The 18915-nt window shown below is 32.7% G+C and overlaps 1 protein-coding gene across 2 annotated transcripts; it reads left to right on the top strand.

The window, feature by feature from the left end:
- The first annotated feature begins 523 nt into the window (after positions 1-523).
- On the top strand, positions 524-16855 carry LOC128234101 (hemicentin-1-like). 2 transcript variants are annotated; one of them, XM_052948105.1, is made up of 8 exons: positions 524-627; positions 6571-6906; positions 7831-8172; positions 8819-9112; positions 9213-9512; positions 9689-9970; positions 10385-10661; positions 10971-11108. In XM_052948105.1, the coding sequence occupies exons 1-7, from the start codon at positions 573-575 to the stop codon at positions 10633-10635; spliced, it is 1860 nt and encodes a 619-aa protein (XP_052804065.1). In that variant the 5' UTR covers positions 524-572; the 3' UTR covers positions 10636-10661; positions 10971-11108. The 2 variants fall into 2 exon arrangements, with proteins under 2 accessions (XP_052804065.1, XP_052804066.1); XM_052948106.1 differs by lacking the exons at positions 524-627; positions 6571-6906; positions 7831-8172; ... (1 more) ...; positions 9213-9512; positions 9689-9970 and adding exons at positions 11870-12145; positions 12481-12795; positions 13386-13544; ... (1 more) ...; positions 15666-15724; positions 15933-16855 and having other exon boundaries at positions 10501-10661; positions 10971-11255.
- The last annotated feature ends 2060 nt before the right edge of the window (positions 16856-18915 follow it).

The following is an 18915-nucleotide window of genomic DNA, read 5'->3' as shown; positions in this document are numbered from 1 at the left end:
CGTCGGCCATTTGGCATCGAAAACAAGCTCGGATGTATATTGATTGTATATGTCAGAATTCTTCACGAATACTGAATACTTTTTGAAATTCTAGCTGAATCATGTAGAAAAAATTATGTTAAATAAACATATAATCCTGAAACTTTGCCAATGTTATACAATTCGGTTATTTGATCGATATTTCAAACCGCGTGCATAGTTTTTTATTTTATTTGATGCACGATACATATTTTGGATATATAAGTAATTAAATAAATTATGCTACTTAATTAAATTGGTACACTTAAAACAATCATCATACGATGTATAACTCGCTAGTGTAGACTAACGATTTGTGTGTATGTACATATACGTACATTTTTAATTTGAACAGCAAAAATACTTAAATTGACAGGTCGATAAACGAATGTACTGACAACGTATGCATGCATAACGTTATCAATGAATGCAAGAGGAAGTAAATTAAAAACCGTTAGTGAGCTTAAATGAATGTAAAATATACACAAATCCTCATAAAGTTTTATTTAACCTCCCTTCGCTCTATTAAGACTATCTTTATTAACGTAACTAAAATGTATGTGACAACAGTTACGATTTTGTGTTTCTTGGCATATTTCAGGATTACTGGTGAGTCGATTTATGTGTATATTTCAGGTCGTCATGTTTCGATAGATATTATTCTAATTAAATTGAAAGACTTTCTGATCTCTTTGTTTGTATGATTAATTTATTTTAATACAATTTATGTATAATACAGTCATTGACGTTCTGCATTCAACTGTTAATAACATATCAATATGAAACCTCAGTAATAGTACTTCCTTGTACACGTATCAAAGCTATTTGTGTGTACATTGATGCCTATGATTTAAATGGGGAGATACGGTTTAAGGATTGTAATTTGCGATAAGACTAACAATACGACAAGATGACGTTTCTGGCGTCATCCTGTGTTCAATGGGTCAAGCACTGACAGGAACATAGTTTGTGTAAAGGTAAAATGTTATTTTATAAAACTAGGCTGCATTTTTATGACCGGTTACAAGAATCAATCCGAAGCAGAGAAACTAGAATTTGAATTATACTATTTTGTTTGTGAATATAAACATAAACAATCCATTTGTCTAGAAAATGACATCTGTTTCTTAAATTTGTATGCCAACTAATTCATTCATTAAAGCCGTCATTGTTTTAGCTTAAAATTCACATTTTGCGTTCGACACCAGACTTGTAAATGGGAAACAACTCAAAATATATGTTGGAAAACCTCTCGATTAAATGGAAGCGTTACTGCCCTTCCAATCCACCGAGGATATATAAGTAGGATGGTTAGATATAAAGTTTGCTGATAATGTTTCGATAAGTATTACTCAATGTTTAAAATGAATCCGAAAGAATGGCATGTCTATATTAATAATTGAATTATTACAATATATCGCTCTATTTCAATGAGTTCGTTGGCTTGTCTAAAGTGCTCTGTATTAGGATAAAAAATCTTTTTCATGAAAGTTGTCGTAGTAACCAAGTATAAAATCTAACATAATACAAATAATATATAATAACAATCTAATATATCTTATTATTTATTGTTTTAAATGCATTTCTTTGAAAGTATTGAAGTGTTTAAATCATGGGTCATGTTGACCTATGTTTTGAACATTAAATGTGTATGATATCGTTTCTAAATAAGAAAAGGATATTTGTGTTCTATGTCTTCTGCGTTGCCCATTGCCACTAAACCGGGTTTATGTTTAAACTTTTTGCTACTGAGCATGTTTCTGTAGCTTTTTGCATATATATTAAGTGTAAGATTGAATTTTATTTAACGATTGTCTTAGAGATATAGAGGAAATTTGTTTATTTCAATGTAAGATCGTATTTTATTTTACGAGTGAAATAGAGAAACTTATTTTCACGAGTGGCGAATCAATGGTTTTATAGTTTATTATTCGCTCGTTTTTAGTGAAAAGATTTTACGAACAGTTATTAATGAAGTTTTTTAAGTTAAAAAAAGAAAACACTTTTATTTTAAGCTGGGCCTGAGTACATAACCAACTTCCTACGGCGCCATTTATTAAATGAAAATTTGAAAGGTCGAATGAGTTAGCAAAACAATTGCGTATACCCATTGGATATAAACATTTTTCTTAGTTTTAGAGTGTGTCTTATGATACATGGATATTTAGTCATGTTAATGTCAGAGACCAGTCTGTTTCGCTTGAAGACAGTGTAAACAGATTTGAGAAGAAAGCTCTAAGGCTTATACTATGTCTCAATTCTGTAGGTCATTCACGCTGCTTAGGCTGGTGCGCATGTCGCGGTGACTCGAATAAATATAATCTTATAGTTGTATTGTGAAAACTATGGTATTTAAAAACAAGTTGTTTTAGTCCGTAATCAGTTAGTTAGAAGGAAGAAAGAATAAGTATAGAATAAAAAGAAGGTAAAATGAGAGGGGTGGAACAGGCACTGGTCAGATCGGAATCGGGATAAGGTTTGTTAGAATGTGTACTCAAAAACGTTTAAATTGACGTATTTAATTCTGGACGCTGTCAAAGATAAGTTTGTTCATTTGATATGAGGCTTCCTTCGATCCAAAGACTTACAGTTGGAGAGACAATTGATCAACGGTGGATAACTGACCAATCAGATGATTTCTTTGGACGCTACATAATGGACAGGTGAAGAAATAGTGAAAGGTTTCCTCAATTTCACCGCATTAACAGTTAGGACTGATAACAATAATTTTTGAGAATAGAAGTTCATTAAGATTGCTACAGTGCATACGAAACCTCGCGTGTTTAACACAGGATTTGCGGTCAACTTCAAAGTAGAAGTCAGGAACTTGATTTATGTTCTTATTAAGTTTGTATTTGAAAGAAGGCACGGATGGCGATGAACGAATTTCTTCCGGGAGTGCATTCCATGCGGATATAGTTGATGGCAGAAATGAACTCGTCAACAACTGTGATTTGCATGAAATGCTCCGAATGTTATCTGCATTTCAAAGGTTATACGAAGTAGTATCGCCAACTCTTGTTGGAATCAGTGAAGTTAGATATAGTGGTGCAAGAGAGTGAAACATCTTGTAAAATAGGATTAGTTTATGTTTACGTCGCGTTTCTTTGAGTGGTTCGATTTCAGTTTCGACGTTATAATTGGTTAAAGATACTAGTCGAGTTGCACCCTAAATGATTCTGACCGCCTCATGTTGTACTTTTTCTAAACCATTCTCATCAGCTTGCGTCAGATTATTCCAGACAACATCGGCATATTCCAACAAAGGCCTAATAAATGTGAAATACAGAAACTTAAGCAATTTACGATCAAGAACGTATTTGAATGATCGAATAAAGTGAATTCACTGCCAATATTTATACAAAACGCTACAGAAACAAGCTCAGTAGCAAAAAGTTTAATCATAAACCCGGTTTAGTGGCACTGGGCTAACGCCAAAGACATAGAACACAAAATCACAAACAAGAACATAGAAGAACAGCACAAAACTCCACAAACAGCACAGTGCACACATACTATATATATATATATATATAAATAGGTATGTGTATCAAGCCTTCTGTTTGATCGTGCCAGGAGCAGGTGCTAGAAAGAGTGACGCCCGAATGTTTATGAGTAGTAACTTTGGAAAGTTGGGTATAATTCATGAATATTGAGGGGTGCACTTGCCTATTAGCTTTTCTAGTGAATAGTAACGATTTGGTTTTCGCAGGATTAAATGTAACAAACCATCTGTCAGCCAACATATGAATCTTTTCTAGGTCATCAGTATGTTGTTGCGCGGCAAGCACGGAATCTTCTATATTTAAATACAAGGTTGTATCATCTGCGAATAGTCGTATATTTGATTGTATATCGCAAACAATGTCATTAATGTAGATAAGAAAGAGCAGAGGCCCAAGAATTGAGCCTTGAGGGACTCCAGCTGATATTGTAACCGTATCAGACATAGAACCAGAAAGAACAACACGTTGTTTACATTCGCTGACATAATCGCATAGCCATAACACTAAAGAACCGGTAATGCCACTTTCACGAAGATTATAGATTAAACCGTCATGCCATACTCGATCAAAGACTTTCGAAATATCACAAAATACTGCTCTTACTTCTTCACCTTCATCTAGAGCGAGACAAAAAGAATATTATATCGATACCAGCTGATCGACAGTGGAGTTCTTAGGAACAAAATCAGATTGAAATGGTTTTAGATAGTCGTTTGGATGCAAAACATTGAACATATACTCATGCAAAATTCTTACAAGAATCTTACTGACAACACTTAATAGGGAAAAAAGTATTAAAAAGGTCACGAAGTGGGTTAGAAATTTCAATTGCTACTAACCTCAGCACATAGCTAGCCAGTTGCTGTGTGAATTTTCCGGTCAAGTTCGTATTACTTATTACAACGCCAAACAGTTCAAAATATATTTGAACGATGAAATAACATTCTGTTATGTTCTAACAGTTGTTTTCGTCTGTAGTTTGTTTGGTATGAAACATATGTTCGAATATTTAGCTTTAAGATCAAGTAAACGTTCGAAAAACGGGATAACCATTTTTTTAATAAAAGGTAAGTTGTTAATTTCCAAATATATCTTTATTTTTACTTGTATAACTTTTTTTTTTTAAATTTTAAATATTTTTTGCCAACATTTTCGGGTTCAAAGTGAAGTGTTCTGTTTTCATCAGGGGAAAGTAACTACAATGTATTTTTAAAGTATTTCTGAAAGTTTCTGAAAGTTGATATCTGCTCTTCTTATTTTGCAATGAAAATATTAAATTGATATTTTCACTGTTGTTTCACTGATAAATCTCCATATTTCATCGGAAAGCATGAAAAAAAAAGTTTTCTATGATCTCGAGTAAAATCAAGTACCATCGTAAATTACGATCGAAATAAATAACTTTCTGTTGTTTATGCTTATTTTTGGAGTTATATTTCTATTTCAATTCAATTTTCTAAATAATCCTTCAAAAATTGCTTGCTACGCCACTACCTGTGGGACTTCCCTCACGTAAAATTAATAGTTGATGACGTAGCTGTCATTTTTTTTGTTTCGGGTTTTTGTATAAATACTTCTCGTTAGAGGTTTTTATAACATAATTTTACGCGTTTTTTAGTACAGACATTTAATGAACATTCATCAATGAACATTTATTAATACATATATTTTCCATATAACAGATAGTGCACGATTGTAATCATAATATAAACAGGATATGAATGCATGATCAAATTACTTCGCCGCTATTTACTGAATAAATTTTTTAAAGTTAGAACGTTTTACCCAAACAATTGCGGATTATTGGATTAAAAATATTGTTCTTAGTTTAAGAGTTTCTTTCATGTTTGTGTTCAGATACTGTCAGTGACCAGTCTGATTCGCTTGAAGACGGGTCGTTTTCCAGATAAAGAGTGAAGACAACGCTAGGATGTTGACGAAGTTTTGAACAAGTTTACACATTTCATTGTACTAAAGATAGCCCCCCCCCCCCACAATGTCTTGTTTATTGTTTAAAAACTGCTTATTGTTTTTAAGTCTATTTAGTATTTAAATATATTGCCTGTTAATTTAAGAATTTGTTTTGTTAATTTCGAAATTTAAATATTTCCGCGCCAATAAAAGGTGTTGACCTTAATCAAAGACTTTGTACTCTTTGTGATTATATTTATTATTGTTGACGATTTTCATTTTTTAATTGAGTGGGACCATTTCATTGATGGAAGGAAGAAACTTATTCCAAACTACTATAACAACAGTCCTAAATCTTACAAACTTAATACTCTTTTGAACTGCGAAACTAACTTGTAAAATTGACTTCATTTTGTAACATTATCCTATAACTGTTAAATTTATAATCGTTCTCCAACTACTTGTATACATTTTGTTTTCAATGTATTTTTTATCATAATAAACCTGAAACATGTACCATAATTTGATCTCAGATTAGTATAATCATGTTACACTATACAATTATGTTATTATGATTTAAAAAAAATATCATAAATTGCCATCGACTGTTTCGTTAGTGTTTAAACCAATTGTTATTACATGCATACTGTTTGCATTGGTATGTATAAAAGTTCAAAGAATGTGTTTCATGATATCAAGAGGAATTATCACGTTTTACTCATAGTATTTAAATGAAAAAAAATAACTTCTTTCTTCAAGTTCATCTTTATCATAAAAACAAAATCAGAAATATAGAGAGACGAATGACTCGCTGGAATATTTCAAGTTGAATTATTTACGAAAGTGGAATAGTGTTGTTATATCACACATATGTAAATAATTTAGAAAAAAAGTGATAGTTATTTAAAACCGGAAACAATGTATTGGATGTGATAAATATTACTTTACATTGTATGTTAATCACTTGTAAAGTTTATTTGTCGTTTCATACGTCAAAGAACTATCTAGCTTGACCATTGGTTGAACATCATTGTCAAACTCGAACACCAGTAAGTTAAAGGATATGCCTTCTGATTAATTGTTACAATACAAATTCGTTTTATATCTACTAAATATTTATTTTTATTTTTTTCAGATTGCACGGATATTTCTTTGTCTATCAAACCGCAAGTAACCTTAGAAAACAACTTGGTGTCGTTTAAATGCACCGCAGGATATGATGCAGTCGCACTTGCTATCCAGAGCAAGAAGACATCGGATGAAAAGATAGTATTATCAATTTATTTCAACAGCAGTTGTAGCATTCGTCGTGGTACCATACCTGAATTTACTTATAATTGCACTTGTGAGTATCAAACAAGAATACTGGAATGCTTCATTACAACAATATCAAGAAGGTATAATGGATTTTGGCGGTGTACAGACATTTTCGAACGCAAGTCTAGCACCTTCGTTGAATTGAGAGTGACAGGTGAGTACAAATTACAGTTCTGATAGGCTGATTCCCTTCGAATGTTTTTATTTGTGTCGGAAGCTATAACTATTCAATAACTGAGTACGATTATTATCCAAAACGTCCATACACAAACATATTTCTGTTGCTATTTTGTATGCTTTGGTTGGAAAAAATTAATTCGTATGTTAAGATAAGAATAAAATTGCAACGACTAAATCTAATTAATTGGTATAGTTATACTGAACAGATGAATATTGACCAACAATCATTATACGGCGCTTTTTGATACACAGCAAATGGATAAAGTATAATATCGTTTCAAAGGTTTCCATTACTTCTATTTGCTTTATTCTTTTCCGATGTTTTCTCTTTTTAATACTCAAAAAGATATTGAGATACATTTATTTGAACACTGATGAAATAGAAACAGAAATGCAATTGTCTGAGAATTAACCAGATCATAAGAAGCTCACGGGTAGGAAGAATTTACTAAATCTATTTTTTTTCTTCGCGTTGACATATCTTATCGAACATAAACAATTAAGACGAATGTATTCGATCGTTAGAAGCTTTTTACTAGAAAATGAGATGTACACCATTGCAATTATCCTATGTGTACCAGACTTAATGGGCATAACAATAATGCACAAGTTGAGAGTACATTATTCCCTTTGAAGTTTTGGACTGTGTTGTTTCAAGTATGACCATAGTAATGTATGTACGTTATGATATTACATATGTTCATAGATATTGCCCTTGCTCCGACAGGCATACTCATGATTAAAAAACATTTTTTATTTCTAAAAAAGGGAGCTCAATACAGTTGACATTTTCTTTACACGGATCTCTTCTTTGTTATCTAATATACGGTTATGTTTTCAGTCGATATTTCAATATTTATGTGATCCTTTACACGTATTGTATTATATGTTCTAACAGTACCAATACAAGAAGCGATCATACCATCGGATGTACAAACTGTTTTGACAGTAAACGATACCAAACAGTTAGCGCTGGAATGTGAAGCACCAAACGGGATCCCGTCTGCAAATATCAGTTGGTTCATAGACAACAAAACGCCCAATATTTCAAATGATGACACAGATATTACAGAGTTTTCGTCGGTTACGATCCAGTCTAATAATGACGGAACAACAACTGCTGAAAGCACGCTTTCTTACATTGTCAGTGCATATCAAAATGAAATGGCACTCTACTGCACGGCGAATAACACAGCTTGGGTCAAAATCTTCAGCAGAAGGATTCATCTTAATATTAGATGTAAGTCTCGTTTTAAATGATTAAATGATATACTGTATAATGTTTATACAAAATTGTAATTCAATTATTTTCATAGAATACATACTCGTAGATTAAGATTTGATAAACAAATTGGGTGATTTTAAACAGCTTTTGAATGATAATTGCTTTCTTGTGTCTGAGTGAACTACTTAAATTAGTGTTATGTACTATTTAAAAATATTTTGTAAACATTACTTTTTGTGTCATCGAGATGAGCTTAACTAAAAAATCCACAAACCCCAGATATTTAGTTTTCTTCGAACATTTTATTTTGCATTTACATAACCTTTATTTCTTTGATATTTATAAAGCTATATACAATGTACTCGACCTATTTCAAAAAATCTCTCACGTTTGTTAAAACATGTATGTGATAAAGATAAAACTTTTATGATTAGTTTGTTTACAGTTGACCCCCCCCCCCCCCTAATAATAACAATGATTCCTGAACGAGCGTACAACACCCTATAGTAAGATCAAGAGTTTCAGTTAAAAATATTTAGTGAATGTCACAAATCAAACTTGCAATTACATTAATATTCGAATCCAATTAAAACGGTCATATTTATTTAACACAGCCACCTTACAATACCTACTAAAACATTTTGTTAATTTAATGTTTCAGACAGCCCAGATAAGCATGTTTTCGTTAACAATCAAACACGTAATATAGAGTTCTACTTAATACGAAATTCCAACACAAAACAATCTTTAAAATGCCAAGTAAACGGTGGAAATCCTCTTGCAACTCTGAAGTGGCCTTGCTACGATGGTATTCAATCTGACGAGGATTTGCAATTAGGTGCAATAAGTACTGTCACTTGGATCGCTGCTGATATAACCGACTCAACATGCATCTGTTCTGCATCACATATTCTTGGATGGAAAGATCGACGAGTCGTGTATATACACGTGTATTGTAAGTTAAAATGAATTGATAATAAATGCTTTGTCTATATTTATTACGATCAAACTCAAGAAGAAATGTTATACTATTTATCGCTTTATTCTGCTTTCAGATAAACCAAATCCTCCAACGTGTACACTTGGTAATGCAAATGTGAGCAAAGGCGTTTTAAACATAACTTTAAACTCAAACGTTCGCATTACTTGTAGAAGTGATGGAAACCCGTCTCCTGAAAACTTTGTTTGGATATGGCCTACAGGCTACACATCTGAAGGAAAAACACTTTCATTAAGTCAAGTCCAATCATCACATGATGGGTTATACAAATTAAGTGTTGAGAATATCATGAAGCCTAGCATTGGAGAGATTATCAACGGACGTTCAAATACAACGTTTGACATGAATATACAATGTGAGTAACATATTGTTAGTAATAAATCATATATTTGTTCAGTATTTAAATACTTTTGATTTGCTAAATAATATTTATATTATACGATGACAATTGTTAAAAAGACCGATAGACAGATTAAGTATAATCGAAAAGAAATTTACTTCAGCGTTTGCAAACTGTTTATACATATTTAGATGGTCCTAGGCGTCTACAGTTTTATTTTCGTAAAAGTGGAAAGAACATCACATCAAGGGTCATTTATGTGATAAAAGGCGATGAAACCAGTATTGTTGCCTTTGCTGATGCACGACCGCATCCGACGTACATTTGGTTCAACTTTCAAGTGGGAGAAGAAATCTCACACGAGTTCCATTATGACACGAATATTTATTGCAATGTTTCAAATGTTTTATATCCAACGGGTTTTAATACAATTCGAAAGAGTGTTACAGAAACCTTTCAAATTCAAGTCCTGTGTAAGTATATTTTATCAATATATTTGCTTTGTATATGTCAGTGTAAAATCATATTTATGTCTATAGAAAATATAAACCACTTAACCACTGAAATTAACGATCTTAATTCTCCTTTAGATTCAGTGACAAAATAGTTTTCCGTCTATTATATAACCTTCTTTATCATTCACCTTTATTTAAAATTATATAGTAAAGTACACCAAGTGCGAATGTGAGAATTACAAAGTAAACGATACATTAAATAAATTGACATAGAATTTTGAAAACTATACATAAGCTTTGCCTTTAGATTTTAACTTTTATTTTTTTCCGTTAAGAATTAAAGAGACGTTGTTTTTTTAATAAATTTAAATGTAAGTGTCTGTTTTTGACCTTGATAATAAATATAACGTATTCACTATTGTTTTGTTACAGATCCTCCAGAAGTTCAGATTCTTAGGTTTAATACTTGCAACAGTGTGGTAGAAATTGAAGATTCGATTGTTAGCGTTGTTTTAAATCGACCCTTAAATGTGGCATGTTTTGCAAAAGCAAAGCCGGAACCATCCTATAGATGGAACAACTCACTGGCGAATGAATTGTTAATTGCACATGTGACAAAAAATAACTCGGCAACATACATTTGCTATGCAAGTTACACGATGATTACGTCGTATGGAAAATGAGACATTATTTATCCTCGATGTATTATGTAAGTACAAGTATATCATGATTATTCCTACTGTGCATTGCTAAAATAGAACTTAAAAGTATTTTATTTAAAAAATAATATAATAACATGATCCTAATCCACCGAAGAGTTTAATATTTCTTGCGCAATTACATTGCTTTTTTTAATTTCGATATAAGAATAAATATTTGTATCGACTAAAAAGAACTTAATTCTTGGTTAATTGTTATTATTAACAAATGATGCCTAAACAACTTACTTTAGATTTATTTTTAACTTATGATTTGCTCTTACCAATGTGATTATGTGGTATTGTATATTTCTTTTAAGATCCACCACAAATATCAAATGCTGAAACTAAGTTAGTGGCTATTGAAGGTTCAAACTTCAGTATTTATTGCAATGTGTCGCTAGGAAATCCAAGGGAAACCTTTATAACATGGATAAGTGATTCCGATGCGGAAGTCGAAAAAGCTGGACAGCTAATCAACTTTCTGAATATTTCTCGAACTGACGAAGGAAATTTTGCATGTATTGCAAGAAACAGAATGAAACCAACTGGCTGCGCAGAAGAAGATGGAGTCGACAAACAACAATTTTATGTCGATGTTCAGTGTAAGGCTGTTTTCTTGTAATGCACATATTTCTGAAGCACCTTAAATACTTTGAACGATGATTCGGCTTTAGGCAGACATAAGTTCGACGGTCCGATCATATTTGTGTATTTTTGCACGAACAAATGATAGCGAAAAGTGACGACAAATATGGTTTGTTCTAAATAAAAGTATGTTGCTCACTGAAATTTACAAACACATTCATTTGCTGACTACTGTCGTTATGTAATGGCTATACACGATAAATCCTTTCTTTTATTTATTATGTTCTACCTTTTGTTGATTTTATGTTCATAGAAATATAGAGATCCAACATTTGAACATATGATGCGTCTTAAAATGTATACTACAAACAAGAAACAAAACATTTCTATTGGATTTAATTAAAGCTTATTGTTCTTCACTAAGAAATTATGTTAAAAGGCTTATAGGCAATGTTCAGAATGTGATGGCATTTTATGAAAGTGCAGAGATCACAGAATTCATATACACAGTGTAAACACATAAAGGTAAAGTACCTTTTCTTTCACTAATCTCAATGAAGAAAATAATAGAGTTCATTGCAGTTTAAAACTATTAACGTAAGTTAGCTAAATGTGCTTTTTCATATTTTAGATAAAGCAAGAATACAGAGATTTGCTGCCTTATCTGCTACGGTAAATCATACGGAGGAATTAAGTTTTGTGTGTGATATAGATAGTGACCCACCTGCTAGTGTTAGTATAATGTCTACAAATGGAACGACATTGTATTTTACACGTGGAAATAATCAGCTGCGATATAGAAAGACTAGTTCGTGCTTGGATGACAACGGCAATTTCACGTGTACTTCTGAAAATAAACATAACGGCGGGTCGCCCGAAAGCAGAAATGTTACAGTTGATGTCAGATGTAAGCATTTGTTTTAATAAAATTAACATATTTTTAACAACTTCCAATTTAACAACCGGACAAAGTTAATTACGCGACATTACTATAAACGTTAACAACATTACAAACGGCATAAAACATATAGTAGTAACTTAATTGTTACAATAAAATTAAAAAGATAAAATAAAGGTAATCTAAGGTAAATATTATTTAGAGGAAGAGAGAAGTGAATGCTTTATCATTGGTTATTTTTGAATTGGCAATTAACTACACGAAGACAATGATTTGAAGCTGACACTGTTGCAACAGAGTATAATTAATTTCCAGCAATCACAGAGTGTTTTTTTTATTTATAGGTTCGCCGATATACCCCCGTAATTACTCTCCAGAGACGGTTATCAAATCACAAATTGGAGACCAGACGATACTAAATTTCAGTATATTTTCAAATCCCTTACCCACAAGTGTTATATGGACAAATCTTTCAAACAACATGCAACTTCACGCGAACACAAGTGAATCTGATAGAGTATTTATAGAAACAAGTGATGACATGCTGTCATCCGTGGTTGTCATAAAGTGTATAGAGCCCTGGGACTCTGGAAATTACTCTGTGCGTGTAAAAAACGAATTTGGAAACCTGACCGAAACATTTCACATTGTTTTAGACGGTAAGTGCAATTCACGGTATGTGTATGGATTATTTTAATAATAACATTTTGTTGAGCAAACTGTGAATGGCGTGAATGTATTCTTTAAGTGGATCAATTATCATACAAAAGCCGAATGAGTGAGAACAGTCATGAAAAGGTAGTCCCCCAAATCTAGACGTTTTATCTTTACGTTATTGTAAACATATATATGTTTATGGTTGAGATGAGTTGCGTATTTGCTTTGGTTATTATAATGGAACCATCTGCTTTTACACATTGCGAATGATGTGAATGTATTCTTTAAGAATCGATTAAATTAGAAATATCTATTTATGCCGTACCTCTTCACAACTTCACAACCAACTACAAATAAAATTACACACGTGACAGTGTTTGGTAGATTAGATATTACCAATAAGAGTGCATTTTAGTAGTTGCTTCTTTTCTTTGAATATGACTTAAATGCGGGCGATTTGTGTTCGTTGAAAATTGTCTTTTCGTGGATACAATTATGAACCAAATTACCGTACAAAAGACGAATATGTGACAACGGTTAAACGAACTTTTCATTGCAAAAATGCTCAGTTGCTTAAACATTTATAAAATAGAAACATCACCAACATCTATCAACTCTGCAAACATTGGAGGATCTGGAGGCTCTGCATTAATTGGTGGTTTTGTCAGCACTGCTTTGGTTTTGATAGCTCTCCTAATTGTGACAGTCATATACGTCTACAAGAAACGGCAGAGTTCTAAACCCAACAATGGTGAGTATATTAAATAGTCAAAATGTTTGGTATTGAAACCATGGGAAACCAATGGTTTCATCTAGAGTAGCAAACTGTATTCAATCATTAAATCTAAAATAAGAGCACTCATATTATTTATAAACCCTCTTTTTCCTTCTATGAGAGTTACGCTCACACCCTTTATTAATACGTGTTGATCGGAAGTGGTCTGTTTGTACCTTTATGTTTATGTATATTTAAATTTTGATATACCTACGTATATGGGCAAATAAAAATCGCATGATCTGTCCACGCGTCCGTTCGTACGTCATTCCATCAGGATTTTGTTCGTATCCGTTTTGCACTTTGTCATGAATGGTGCGATTTTGAAAAAAACAACAACAAAAAACTAGCACATTCTTTTAAGCACACAAAGGCGTCGCGTGCGAAACCCTCATCCCTTCTTCGAAGGTCAAGGTCACACTTAGAGTCTAATCATTATGGGATGCTGCTTATATACACAAAGAGTAAAGGCGGTCGTGTCCGTGTTGTAGCGTTCTCATGCACGGTGACGACACAAAAATACGACGTATCTTATGCAAGACCACCGTCCTTACTTTGCGGCAAGATCACTCAGAGATGCTTAATCATAGTGGAAATCTGCATATATTTGTATGTTGTATAATTAACAAACAGTATAGGTGTCGTGTCCGGTATAAAACTTTGTCATGCAAGGTTGGGCTTTCAAATAGCATATGTACGCGGCAAACAACGTAAGTCATGCGCAAGACCTCCATCACTGCGTTGAAGGTAAAGGTCCCACGGTGAGGTAATCATAATGGAATGCTGCATTTACGCAGATACAGTATAGTTGGAGTATTGCCAAATTCTTATATCGATACATGGTGATTATAAAGTGCTGATCATGTGTATGTTATTTGAAGTATTCATCTCAAAATATCAGGAATGTTTAACAACTTATGCATCTTTCTGGAAGATGATAACAATACTACTATTTTCTTTCACTTTTAAACTTTCTGACGTATGATCCTCTTTTCAGGAAATAAGTCTAAGGTTATACGAACACACATACTACTAATAAAACAGTCAGTGGTATGAGTTAAGGTGTCAAAAATTTTACCAAAACAAAAGGAAACATAAGCGATGTTTTAATGATCATAAACATGATATAAACAATGTTTCAGCAATTCAAATTATGACATGTAAAAAGAAGATTATGGTTTTTATATATGGATATTATGAGTATTAGTAGTACAATAATAATAATAATAATAATAATAATAATAATAATAATAATAATAATTATTATTATTATTATTATTATTATTATTATTATTATTATTATTATTATTATTGCGTGGACATTTAATAAATGAATAATGTCCGTGTCATGAAACGTCTCAGCTATCCGTTCTCTGTATGTTATGTCCGTCTTGTTTGCAAGTTATCAGTCCGGGTTTATTCTGTAATTCAATGCACCCAAATATTATTAAGGGTCAATACATAAATATATCAGTTTTATTTTACCAACTTTAATTAGAAAATGGATTTTGAAATATCAAAAAAATATCAACGTAAACAAAAATGTTCTACTATCATTCTATTTATTTATCAATGAAAGAACAAACAAATTAACTTCTTACATCAGCAGTACATATCTTGCGATATGAGAGCATTCTGCTTTTAGAAGCGAAATCATAGCCGGTCAAAATATGCTAAAGAGCTCCTATAAATCAATTGTTTACTCTCATATTTATCAAATTCAGACCATATCATCACTGTTTATTGTAATTGCATGTTTCAAATAATACGTTCTTGCTGACATATTACTAACATTGTTGACTTGTGTAATGGTTGCATTCATTTCCATTGTTCTTTGGTGCATCGTTTCAGATCTTCACGCCAAGAACGACAATTCTCAGCATGATGAAAACGGGTAGGCTTCTGCTGAAATTTTGAACCTGCTAACTTTTAACTCTGCTAACATATAAGTTAACACCTTATTTATATATCTTTATAAATAAGTTTATACCTAATTTATCGGGGGTAAAGTGTACGAGAGAATCATGCAAAATTAGGCTTACAATTGCCTTTGTTTGTTTAAACAATGCTATTCGTCTTGTTATGGATTAATTTCAGGTACGAGGAATTAGCTATAATAGGACGACGGACTGGCGAAAAGGAGTATTCTGAACTTGGTACGCATTGGACAACATTACGTGATTTTATCACTTTTTTGTTCATACAATCTAATCAATTGAAGAGTCCATAATTGTAACAACGTACACACATAATGGTGAAATACGATTAAACAGATTTTTATCAGCATAATCTTTGACTTACTTAAATATATTTCATTAGAATTAGATTTTATCTTAATTTTATTAGCTTTACAAATACTTTCAGATTTCCAAGAGAGAAAAGACAAAACCAATCAGAACAAACCGTCAGCTGGAAACGAAACGTATGAGAACCTTAAACTGGGCACACGATGAAGTAAAACATCATTGCAATGACATAGACATCTGCTGTTTCTATGACGAGTTTTTGCAAATATTTTGTTTGTTTGTTTATATTGATTTTGTGTTCTTAAAACTAAGTTCCACTAGCTTTACTGTGTATTGTTCAATGTATCAATTTCACTTTAATTGTGTGATCACTAAAACACCTAATTTAAACCTCATTATATAACGTGTGCTTCGTCTTCGCTTTTTACTGTTAAAACACCAATCAAACAAGCTACCTTTTGCAGTTTCCTTGCCAGAATGCTTTCCCTGATCACGGCACAAACATGTTTTTCTCCGTCGTTGACAAACATAAATATAAAAAACGTAAGTGATGATCCCTGCAGCGGTTCATGAATTTTTATGTCGATTCACAGACAATAAACCATTGTCATCTATTTGATAAATCTGTTTAATCACACAAGAGAAGGAAAAGCTCTCATACTTATTTACAAATGCATACACTATCCGTGGCGATTAGTGCATATATTTCAGAAATTGCCAAATACACGTTCAATTGACCTCATCTATGATGCCTGGATGCAAACGAGTTGACTTATTTGCTGACACATACCATAACAGAACAATGTCATATAAACATTACCTGCTTTGCTGTAATGTAACATTCTGATAATTTCCATAGATATAATCTACTGTTGGTCAATATCATCCATTATATTATGCCATAAGATGGTATACAAACACATACTCTGGTCATCTACATCAACTAACGAATAACTCTGCTGAGGTCCAAGTTTTCAGCAGACAGATCCATCTTAATATCAGTTGTTACAATAATTTTAACAAATATATTGTAATAAAAAATTGTTCCGTAGAATACATGCTACTCGTATATTTAGATCTCATTAACAAATAGGGTGATTTTTAAACTGTTTTAAATAACTTCCAATTTGTGCTATGTAATATTTATAAGCAATTCAAAAACATTTACTTATTATGTCATCGGGATGTGTTTTGTTTTCTTCGAGGCTGTGCAAATGCTTTTCCGTGCAACAAAACTTAGTTCCATATCAATCTCTATATTGAAACTGGACTTTAACCTCTAAACTTGTCTGACACATACTATTATAATATGCTACACGATGTTTTATTCTCTTACAACTTATCTTACTATATTAATTCTAACCCGAGTTTACGATACATTCTCGTACAATCTTTAGACAGTTCTGGTAAATCATATTTAGGTCGAGCTACTTCTTGCTATCGATAATTTCCGAACGAACTTCACTTCAGGAAGAATTGTATTCTTCTTCATCCTCAAAGTGTAACCGTAACAACCTTAACAAGAACAATATATCACTTCTTCAATTATACTATGAAAGTGAAAATCGTAAAGTGATTGTCATCTATGCACGGCTGCGTGTACACTGTAGTAAGTTAGATATCTCTTCTCCAAATCTGTTGCAATCGGAAATGTGGAAATGTTCTAGGAACCTTACCTCCGGACAGGTTGAGCTGAACAACTCATAAAAGGCCGAATAATGCAATAATATAGACGGCTGAAAACAGTGATAATTTGCAAACGATCGGTAATTTAGAGAGAACGAATTTTAAGATTGGCGGCCACAGGCAAGTGTGTTTCCTTTCGTGTTTGTTCCGGATATTAGCCATTTAGCAGTTTTCAATCTATAAATTGGGTCTACTGGTACGGGGTCCCCATAATGTAGCACTCATAACGAATTACTGTTACCATAACGAATAACTGCTACATATAGGAGTGCAGTGCGTTGAAAATGGACTCTAGTGCAATAACAAGTAATATGCCATCAACCGATATACTTGGCCCATCATTCCACTTGGATCGATACACATTATTTAACTAGCTGATGGTTACCATACCATGACAAGGCTTATAGTGGGGCTCGAACCTTTGACCTTCATAGTCATACGCGGACTCCGTAACAACAAGGCCACTAATGCAGTATTAGTAAAAGTGGTAATGATATCCCATCGATATGGTCACGAGATGAAGGTTAGTTAAGTGTTAATTGCAGATTGAATGTCCCTGTTAGCGATCAGAGCAATGGTAATGACCTAGATGAAATGTCATATCGGCGACCGAGTCGAATGTCTCGGCTAACAAATAACGTAAGTATAACGTTGTTTAAAAGTTGCATCATAATCAGTTTTTTTATAACTTTGTCACAACGTTGTGACAAAGTCAGTGTCTAAATAGTGTTATTACTAATTTGCACTAATTATAATTGAACTTATGAGTAATGGGATAAATAATTCATGCAAGCATATTATAATGATGAAATCCCTAGCAGAAATGTTCCACAGCTGATGTTAGTAGTAATTTCAATGTAAGGATCAATGCAAACAAATCTCTCTACCTAAAGTATTATTAAATAAAGTTCAATGGTCAAGTTTGTATCTTTATTTACAATGGTCAATGTCACCAAAGGTGGCCAATAGGGTCTGGAAGGGCTTTCATAGTAATATTTCCTGTCTGAGTTGTAATAATTTCTTTGTTTATTAGATTTATATCAGACTTAAAACAAGTGTGTGCGAGGATGCGCAGGTGCGTCGCACTTAGCATATGTGCACTCATCCCGAGGCTCAAGTTCATTTATAAGTAAGTAAGTGCTCAATTGAGCTCAATCTGTATCCGAACGTCATCTCCATTGATACGATTTGAATCTACCATCACATAATTGTAGATGCAGGAAGATGCAGATGTAGGAAGGCATAGTAAGAGATCTCTCAAATAAACGATGAAGTATTTAATCTTTTACTTTGTCCCATTCAAGCAGGTTGTGTTCAAACTTCACAAAATTGTAGAGTACCATGGGAGAGAGTGCAGCGTATACAATTTATGTTTTCAATACAAGGTCAATGTTATACTCAGTCGTCGGTAGAGC

This window comes from Mya arenaria, chromosome 5 (genome assembly GCF_026914265.1).
Source record: "Mya arenaria isolate MELC-2E11 chromosome 5, ASM2691426v1".
NCBI lineage: Eukaryota > Metazoa > Mollusca > Bivalvia > Myida > Myidae > Mya > Mya arenaria.
Note: the sequence above shows the minus strand (reverse complement) of the source record. Positions and strands in the feature narration are given on the sequence as shown.